At 37.5% G+C, this 10361-nt stretch overlaps 1 protein-coding gene and 3 non-coding genes across 5 annotated transcripts; 1 reads left to right on the plus strand and 3 right to left on the minus strand.

Annotated features, from left to right (window-relative positions):
• Nucleotides 1–725: 725 nt before the first annotated feature.
• On the plus strand, nt 726–4836 carry LOC100375653 (uncharacterized). Of its 2 annotated transcripts, none has more exons than XM_002730682.4 (5): nt 726–813; nt 2218–2383; nt 2561–2660; nt 3176–3308; nt 4402–4836. In XM_002730682.4, the coding sequence occupies exons 2-5, from the start codon at nt 2254–2256 to the stop codon at nt 4660–4662; spliced, it is 624 nt and encodes a 207-aa protein (XP_002730728.2). In that variant the 5' UTR covers nt 726–813; nt 2218–2253; the 3' UTR covers nt 4663–4836. The 2 variants fall into 2 exon arrangements, with proteins under 2 accessions (XP_002730728.2, XP_077864355.2); XM_078008229.2 differs by lacking the exon at nt 726–813 and adding an exon at nt 919–1059.
• Nucleotides 4837–7378: 2542 nt separating this feature from the next.
• Nucleotides 7379–7452, minus strand: TRNAI-AAU (transfer RNA isoleucine (anticodon AAU)). The gene has a single exon. It is a non-coding gene; the product is annotated as a tRNA-Ile (tRNA).
• Nucleotides 7453–8197: 745 nt separating this feature from the next.
• TRNAI-AAU (transfer RNA isoleucine (anticodon AAU)) lies at nt 8198–8271 on the minus strand. Its single transcript has one exon. It is a non-coding gene; the product is annotated as a tRNA-Ile (tRNA).
• Nucleotides 8272–10171: 1900 nt separating this feature from the next.
• On the minus strand, nt 10172–10245 carry TRNAI-AAU (transfer RNA isoleucine (anticodon AAU)). Its single transcript has one exon. It is a non-coding gene; the product is annotated as a tRNA-Ile (tRNA).
• Nucleotides 10246–10361: the final 116 nt, after the last annotated feature.

Genomic DNA, 10361 nt, shown 5'->3' on the forward strand with positions numbered 1-10361 from the left:
TACGTATTATTTATGTTTCTCCACTTTCGATCATGGCTTCAACGTCATATTGCTAGTTGGTCATCATTCACTTTATTTCAGACTTCTAAACTGGTCTGACTGGTCTCATTAGGCGGCATGTCCATAGAGCTATGCAATGGGACCTCCAAGACGGACCACAGTGATATTACAGTACTCCTGACTGGGATTTAATACCACAAAGTATAAGTTTCACGATTTGTATTTCACACCGTAGGACCACTGTATAATACAACATATTAATAGTTGCATGTTGGTGAGATATTAATATCTTTCCCTAATTGATTTCAACTATAGTACCGAGATATGAAAAATCTAGAATATTTGATACAGTGCCAAAAATGTTCATTGTCTGACATTTCTCAGAATCAAATAACCATTACGTGTAATGACAGTTGCACTGAAACTGAATATTGAGAAATTAGTAATCGGTATGGCTCTGTTCTGCTTCATATTATTCCCATCACCATGCGACCCCGTTGCTCGGCCCAAGGACACCAATGAAAACAAAACGCTTACACACACCGCGTACCGCTTCGCTGGATACGTAGTCAGAGTACATTCTCATTACATTTCCTCACAAAATTTACCTGGAACTTGAATCATGGAAACAAATGATGGCGAACTAATTGCGTTTCTGAGAATAAAGGATTTCAGTCAGCTGACTATGGTGGCGCTGGCTGGCGTCATTTCTCTTGCATTTGTGTGACTCTCGCCCACATTACTCCAATCGGTCGAATACACAAAACGCAGCTGCGACGTCACGTGACCTGTGAAACTAGCGTTTGTGTAAAGGTAGGTTTATTACACCACTATAAACAGGGAACATCTATTTGGAATGAGCGATTTCGTAGCGACAGCTAAGAAAAGCCTACCATCTGAACGATTACTAGTACACAGAGCCTCTCGGTGTTGTAATTGTGTTCATATCGATGTTCTAACACAAGTGACCTGTGGTTACTAGTATTTGTCAATAACAGTCTCTGGCGCACGTGTCTTTGAACGTTGACACTGGCGAACACATTCGTAAATCATCACAAGGTAAGCGTCAACCTCCAATCAATTCATTCCTACGTCGACTCATGGGTCTACGTCTCCATGTAGTAGGGTACTGGCGACTGGGTGTGTCTGATTGCTTAATCGCCATTGTATGCTATGTATATGATGCGAGAGGGGAAATGTTACCTGGCTTGAAAGCATCATTTCATGTTAGACTGTAGAATTATATTGAAATGCAAGACTATTAATTCAGTTAAATTAGCCACACGCATATTCATGCGCATGTTCTTTTCGTATGTTTCAATAATATTAACATTAAACTGCTGACATGGTGTATGTCGTTCGTGCTGAAGTAGGTTATTGCCAAACGACCCTGGGGTGGGGTGGGTTAGGGTGGTGAACTATACTATAGACTATCCTCTTATCGGCTACATTCATAGCAATATATGGTTAATACCTCGTATGGTGTATAATTTGAACTCGACTTCTAAATATATACAATGAGATTGTATGTACCAGTGCGTTTTCATATGATGTATTTATTGTATCGCCCGCATGCGCACTGCGTTGTTTTTTACCCAGTCGGACGCATCATCCATGTTTAATTTAGAATATTCAATAACAATACGTACCGTATATATGGCAGTATGTTGTCTAAGCAGTCATGTGGTCAACTTCGGTGTCAAGCTCCGGGTGTATGCGCATTCCCCGTTCATTGTGCAAGGGAAGGGACCGCGATGGCCCGGGACGATGGATGGATGTAAGGAGAAATCATGACATACATCAATGTGCCGATATGTACGCTGAATGAAATCGGACATGTCTTCCGTCAGATTAGCCTAATTCATAATTTTTATATTTTTAAGATTAAGAAAAAAAATTACATTTCCAGAAATGTGCTTGAGCACATCTATAATATCACCTACCAATACCCGTCCCTTCTCTCCTGGGTGAAGCCTGGGGTACTTCACATCCAATTGAAAAAATAAAATAGAAAGGACGCTTTTTGGCCCAAATATTGGTTATGGAAGTTAACCCACCCCGGCCTCGACCTCATCAGGCCCCAGAATCTGTTATAGACCACAGTCCCTGAATATGACAATGTTGAGGGACTGTGTATGGATACGTCGGAATTTTGGGACACAACTCGTATTATAAAATAAAACCAATCTTCACACCAATAATCATTATTTATCACAGGAACCGCAGTGGAGGTTTGCTGTCCCAAATTAAGTTATGAATACCGAGTTCTGTTATCGCGGCCGTGGCAATGTAACCAGTCTCTCATGTGAATGTAGCGACAAGCCTCCGGAATTCAAATTACCAAAGCCGCAGTACTGTCACGGAGGCAACGCTACGCAAATGGGTAAGATTTGTTTATCACAGATACGATGTGGGATTGACTTTTTTTTCTTAATTCTCTGTGACTTCACGGTGAGTCATTAATGTATTAATAATTAAAGAAAAAAACAAACAAATAAATTATATATATGTATGTGTATATATCCACTCTCTCCTCAAATGTGTTTTTATTTTATTTCAGATTCGCAGAATCTCCTCATCGCATGCATCGTCTTGGCCGTACTTTTCATAATAATCATCATAGTGATTGTCGTAATGGTAAAAAAAAGACAAAATCAGAGGTAAGATACACACGTGTTTATACCATCGTGCCAATCAGCATGCGAATATCTGATAACAACTGTTGGTTACCGATCTGCAGTGACAATATTGTCCGCAGGCTTATTCATAAACAGGGACACGTGCATATCATGATGTAATATCAACAGCAACAAACATCGCAGTTATTTTATCTTCGGATACCGAACGACCGATTGCACGCGCACAAAACGTGAATAAGTGTGACAAATTATAGAAGCAGCAGTATACACAGTGATGACGGATTGTAATACATGATGCCACTATGGTAATCTAGCCTGACAAAGTCGCGTGAGTTGTGCCCTCCGCGGTGCTCCAAACCCAACACACGAACACGAACGATGTAGTTTTCCACTTCCCCGACGATTTTTTGAGACTTCACATTTTAATGCCTCTTTCTAAGTACCCTTTGCTAATATTGAATCAAATTGAAATAAATTTCCGTTAATGCTACATATCTCACAGCTGTATCTCAATTTTCTACCCCGTTGTTTTACAGGAAAGACGACACGTCAGTGATGTTGAATGCCTCCAGACCAATAACGAACAGTCAGTCAAGTGCGCAACCTCGGTATAATATGGACAGGACAGACAACCCAGTATATGAGAGGGATTTGGACAGCGAGGCACAGGTACGCGTCACGAAATAAAGTTAATGTTATCCAGTATAAACGATGCAGCTGAGACTGTTTCAGCGGTCTTCCGTGCAATTTAATTTCTGTTGGTCTCCTCTAGTTCATGAACAGAGCAAGTTGGTGAACGTGGCCTTATTTGTGACATATTAAATTGAATACGAGCAGCAAACGTATTACACAGACACGGTTTGCTTCTCTCCCGACACCGTGACTCATTTGCGCTTTCTAGAATAGTGTTCGTGTACTCCGGAAAAGACAATATAATCCGAATGTGACGTACCATTCTTTGTAATCATGTGTTGCTAACGAACACGCCATCTACGTCCGCATGTGGTTGTTACAGGTTGTGATCATATGAACTTCAAACATTACTATCATGACATAGTCATCACATTGTACTATGGGTAATTCGCATATGAGTAATCCCAAATACCCAGATAGTGTAGTATATATGCGGCATATTTACGACCTTTTCTTCCATATACGTGCTGGTATTCATCACATCACAATTACATTGATATATTTAAAGTATCAAGCTTCATGTAATATTCGTTTTCCTATTATGACATATTGATTTTTATTAACTGATACATGGCCATCGACCGAAGACAGTAAATACGAAACATTTAAATTGTTTACAATATTTCAGCGGATTTCCCTCCTAAGTTTCATAGCATTGAACTTGAATACAAAAGCAGCTAAACGCATTTTGAGTTTTAACTAATTCAATAAAATTATTTAGAGTTGGGTGGGACGCAGTAGTAGTGTGGGATATAGAGACATCTAATATGATTATAAAAGTTACACACTAATAAAAAATGCAACTTATTTTCAATAGAATTCATATTGCAAAGCTTGCACATGCATTGGCCTCTTTCTAGATCTAGATATTCGTTATGATGTGCAGTCTTGATGGAATTCCCGGATGTAATATTCCCGGATGTAATATTTTACCTTCTCGACTTTCCAGCAAACATTTACAACTGTCCATACACGCTTAAAGACGATTTTGTCGAAGACTTTTTTGACTTTACAATTAAAATATACAAGTTTCAAATTATACGCCTTCCAATTAACTTTGCTTTTTCAGAACAAACGAATCCAAAATTCTTCGCGTCTCTCCTCGTTAGACGGCCACTCGCTATCCACCCACTATCCGATAGGCACTGACAGAAGTGGCGACAGTGGATTTGTTGACAATGCGAACACAGGAGACGATTTCCCGTTAAACAAAATGCCATCTTCACACGAGGAGGAGACCTCCCCTGGTTTCGCTCGAGGGAATGGGATGTTATGGAGGAATCAACCCCAATGGCAACAAGGAGTTCAACAACGAACTGCCATGATTTGAACAAAACTCACCCGGCACTCCCGACACCGAGATGCCAAACTACTAGCGTATCTCTTCAAAAGCACCGCTTGATCAGAAAACTGATTCGGTCTTGTCTACCAAGAGCAGTACTTCCTCTCCTTTATGGTGCCCGTGAGACTACGGTTTATACAATATATTTATGTTTATATTGTTGTCTTTTTTCCGTGCAATAATTTAACTCCAATGTCAGTTCACGTGATGTCAGTGTACCGTATTGTCGATTGTTGTCGATTTCCATATATATATCTTTATTTATATTGTTGTACATACGTTACTTAAATATATGGGATAGAGCATATAAATGGTAGATTCTACTTTCAGTTGTTTTAACTACATGTACACTCATTGGAGCTATTTCATGTATAACTGTCACAGGAATATGCTGCAGACAAAAACAAAAGAATGTGATAGGGATAAAATGTGCGCCCTCTGCCGGCATATTCAAACTTTTGTTTCGTTTTTCGTGAATTAATATTTTGGTTTGATATATAATTTGAAATAGAAAGGTGTCTATAATAAAATATGGAAGATGCTAATTAAACATCTTGACACGAGGCCTGGAAACCAAACTATGCAAATGACAAAACCTGCTTTGTATATACAGCTATTTGATTGCGATGACTAGAAGGATGCAATAAAACTAAGTAATAAAATAAAGTTACGTTGTACATAATATATTTCATAGAATCACTCAATACACTAAACACTATTCATTCCTCTACATTCACCCGTATTTACTGGGCTTCCTATGTACACACTTTTCTCTGTACGTAATCACAAATCACATTTAGTAACTCTAAGTTTTATTAACAGTTAACCTAACTTTGAGTTAGTAATAGTTCGAGTTAGTGTCTATTTAGTTTTCAGATTATTGCGGAGAAGACCCACGGACCTACGAAACAATAGGAAGATAACAATGCCATATACCTGATATGACGTCATACTGATTATGGTGATAGACAGCGCCACCACTCACGATTTTCCAAATGAAATAGAAATTTGTCGGGGAGGGGGAACTTACAGCACCAAACGGAAAGTTACGATACAAACGAATGACATTTCATAAACGACATTTTGGCTTCACAGATGCAACATGTACATGTAGTATGCTAAACACAATTCGGCGTAATGGAATAAACATGAATTGACATAAAAATAACGTGAAATTTTCAATCATCATTGCGTAAGATAAGTAGAATACTAGTATGAATTTAAAAAAATAACTGTTTTTATTGAAATAAAATAAAATTTAAAAAAACACAATTTTGAATTGTAAAAATCAAATTAATAATTATATATTTTAATAGTATTGCTTGTCGGACTGGGTGCCGGACTGCCCAGTGTACAAAATTGGTCTCATTAGAATCAATCCACTGACAGCGGTTTGCAGGTGACATAATTAAAAAGACATTCCGGATAAAACATTGTTTAAATATGCAATGCCGTCATTTGAAGTTTGACACCAGCAGTCACTGCTGTCCAGCCACTTCATAACAACTTACTTTCTCACTTAAATTTAACATAACTATAATATAGGGGATATATTCATGGGTATTTACGACAACAAATGTAGTTACTAAATTTGATTGTCTGCCTTGAAATACAAGGCAAAAACTACACATTTATGGTAGGGTAAGCTCTGGTTTGTTTAACTGCAAACTCCACGACCATGTCACAATAATACCACACATAAAATAAAGTTGCAACACCTTGCCCATGAAACAGACTTCTGGCAGACCCACACATTTGAGGGTTAACGGCGGACTTTTTATTGATTTGTCGCCTTTCTTTTGTCTAGATTCACGACGTCGTGCCGTCTTAAAAGCATAATAAAACTATGAATTGTATAACTATGCATTGAGAGTATGGTAAAGGAATTACTGTAAAGGGGGTAATTATTCACTGGGTTTTAAATTAGCTTATTTCGCTGACTGGAAAATGCGCTAAATTAAAACCCAGTGAATATATAAAATTTAGCATAGAACACATTATCTAAATGACAAAACCGTGAATTTAAAACCCACTGAATATGCCTGAAATGGTAAATCAGTGAAATTTAAACCCAGTGAAAATTAGTCATTTTACAGTATTGTACTTCATATCTATTCTTTTTTAAATTTATGCATTGGGAGTTGGTGAAAATGAGCGACTCCGAATCCACATCATTTCCCAGAATGCCCTGCAGTTGATACATTTTACTGTGTTTTTTTTCTGTTGAAACAATCATTTCTAATTATTTTTTAATACTTGACTTGAATCTTTATATTCTCCACATGATACAGATGTATGCGTATATTGTGAAAGCAAGGTATTTCTGTGTTTTTTTCGTGGCTGCTTACTTGGGCGGTTATTGACGTATAAGTAAACAATGGCTACAATGTTTATCACCATTGTCAATCTTTAATGGAAGACTACCGAGCGGGCTATTCGCCAATAATTATTAACTTGGTTACACGTTTACAGCTGGACAGGGGCGGCCGAAGATGACCGTGGTCAAAGGGTCATGGTTCATAGCGTTAATTCAACCGCACTATGTGCAGTTATCAAAAGAAGTTGCGTTTTGCATGAAGGACACGTTTTCGAAAGAAAGTGTAGTTAAAACAACAAATTTCATATAAACTTCGACATTGAGAAGATGAAAATCACCCATTCAAACTACACGGGACACAACATAGATATAACTAAAATATCTGAGTGGCCGATATGGGGATCGAACCCACGACCTCAGCGTTATTAGCACCGCGCTCTAACCAACTGAGCTAACCGGCCAGTTCACGACGACGCTATTGTATTATTCAAATTTAAAAACAAAACGTACATTTCTAAAGAATAATAACAGTAAAATTATTGCCTGATACATACCTATTTGATAAAAAAGAACACTAAAACATTTTTACTGAGATCTAACCCTCGGACTACACCAGATAAATACTATGACAAACACTACGTTGTGCAGTTTGACAGACCGTGATTATAAGTCACAGTCACTTTGGGGTGAACATTAATAAATACTAATTAAAAAAAATCATCCGCTATACGCAGATAAATAAACAAGTTATGAAACATGGCACCTAGTAAATCGACACCTTGTCGGTTTCAAATTTCGATTTTTTACCTTAAAACGCGAAACAAAAATTTTAGAGGGGATCGGGTGTTACGTTAATAACCATTGTTCATAATCGCTAACTTGATTTTATTCAAAACTGCACTAATCCCGCGTTTTCTGATGATATCCGACGATTTCATCAACGAAAATGGCCAGCAGCCAGAATCGAGGGGGATTTGCACAGAGGTCTGAGTAAATCAAGGAAATTCTCGCTGTTACCCGATTGACTGAAATGAGTATCATGCGCACTTGATTTAAAGATATTTAATGCAATTTAACTACATCCAATTTTAGGTTGCATTTGTATATAGTTTGTTAGTCATTTTTGAAGGTCAGTTTGTTACCCTCGTGATAAGTTGTCCCCTATTTCAAACGACAGAAAACCTTATATTGAAACAAAATATTGAGTGGCCGATATGGGGATCGAACCCACGACCTCAGCGTTATTAGCACCGCGCTCTAACCAACTGAGCTAACCGGCCAGTTCACGGAAATATAGCTACACTGTTAAAGATTTAAAAACTAAATCTAGTTCAAAAACTGCGAGAAAGACCAATAGTCAGTCGTTAACTGATACTCAGAGTAAAACAACGTTATTCATCACAACTTTCTGCTAAGACAGGACAACAAATAGACGCAATGCGTGCATACATACCAACATTCGCATTTAAAGCTGTATTGACTTCGATAACAATATCGATAGCCGGGAATGTATATATCATATGTACGTAATTGCGTTGTTTCATTCAATACAACGTTCATGATCACTGTTAAACGAGTGTGAGTGTGTGTGTTTCCACCCACCCCATACACGTACGCATTGGGTTCAACGGTGACTGTTTGGAGAATTCACGATGAAAAATGCATTAATTCCGTTAACACTCAGCATGAAAGGTACATTGTATGTGTGAATGTGAAGCTGGTACCCATACTCCAAAATTTTGTGCGTTCGGACTAACCGTTAGGAATTCCTAAATGGAGTCAATTTGTGTAGTTTTCTTGATTTATTCTGCAGATATCGGTAAAATGTAGGTAAGGCTTTGGCGAAATTCGAAGGAGCAACTAATATTCTTTAACCTGGTATTTTTTTTAGATTTTATTTTTTATTTTTTTCGTCTGTTTTTTCGAGTTTAAAAATGTGAGCTGGCTGGAGCCTTCATCCCTTGTCTATTTCTTACACTAGATACCAGCCGATACCCCCCCCCCCCCCGCTCATAGAGACTGCGTATTACAGTTGATTATAGTTCCTGGGTTCCCTGTGGACATATTTTATATATAGGGTATATAATTATAATTATTTCATTCTTGACAGTGCATTTACGGAAAAATCGTTATCAGCAATCGATAAAATATTTTAAAACTTATTTTCCAGTAGGAATAAATCAATACGAGAACACTCTAACAACAGAAATACGCAAATGGTACGCGTAGTAAAAGTCTTGTGGTGTTTCACCACAAAATGGCGGTGTGTGGTGGCAGAGATACTTTCGGTGATCTAACCGCAAAGAAGTCTGGGAAGGAGAATGGGCTCAACCCTATCGGAGTTCAACCCCGAGTGTTTATTGGAGCCGAACGCGTATACACGGCCATTTTTGCTGGCTCGAGCCGTAGGGCTCCAATAAAATGTGCATATAGCATTAGCAGATAACAAAGATTGTGATAAAGGAAAGAGTGGTATAAACAAAGATCAGTCACGGTGGTTTCTTGAAATCGATACCAGGAAGGGGGGGGGTGGTGGTAAAGAAAAGTTATATAACATTATATTATTTAATAATTTATTAAAATACATAAGTTTGTCCAACTCCCTGTGGTATACATCTAAACTATGTCGGGCCCTACCAATACACATTGAATATTGAAATGTTGATTTCAATATATCAATTTTCAATTTAGATTTGTGCGCATCGACAATGTTGAATTCATCACATATTGTGATATGTTCATGGGGACGTTCGTAAATAAATAATAAATGACGTTATGTACCGCAGCTAATGTAATTTTCTATAACGTATTTTGTATTTCAATTCGACAAATGCGCATTTGAAAATATGGGTAAAATTCAATTTCCGTTGTCGTTTTCAATATTGAGAAATGATTTTTTGGCATAATCATATTTACTTTATGTGCCATGTATTTTATACAATGAATGGTCGCCAGGTGTCACGGATTGTTGAATCATAACCACTGGAACAGATACCATTTTCTCTGATATTTCGCAAAATATATACATCAAATTGCGTTACGTATTGGTCAGTCATAAAATATACCAAAAAATGTAACAGAAATTTTTTTTATTATTTACACATTTATTCCTACGAGAACTTATGGAAATCTTTTATTTCAAACGACAGGAAATGTGAAATATTGAAACAAAAGTTTGAGTGGCCGATATGGGGATCGAACCCACGACCTCAGCGTTATTAGCACCGCGCTCTAACCAACTGAGCTAACCGGCCAGTTCACGACAACGCCACCGTATTATTCAAATTTAAAACAAAACGTAGTTTGAAACATGTTCTAAAAAATATTAACAGTAAAATTGTTGATAAAATTGATTATTTGATTAAAAAAA

The sequence above is a fragment of the Saccoglossus kowalevskii genome, chromosome 2 (genome assembly GCF_978046115.1).
Source record: "Saccoglossus kowalevskii chromosome 2, keSacKowa6.1, whole genome shotgun sequence".
Classification (NCBI taxonomy): domain Eukaryota; kingdom Metazoa; phylum Hemichordata; class Enteropneusta; family Harrimaniidae; genus Saccoglossus; species Saccoglossus kowalevskii.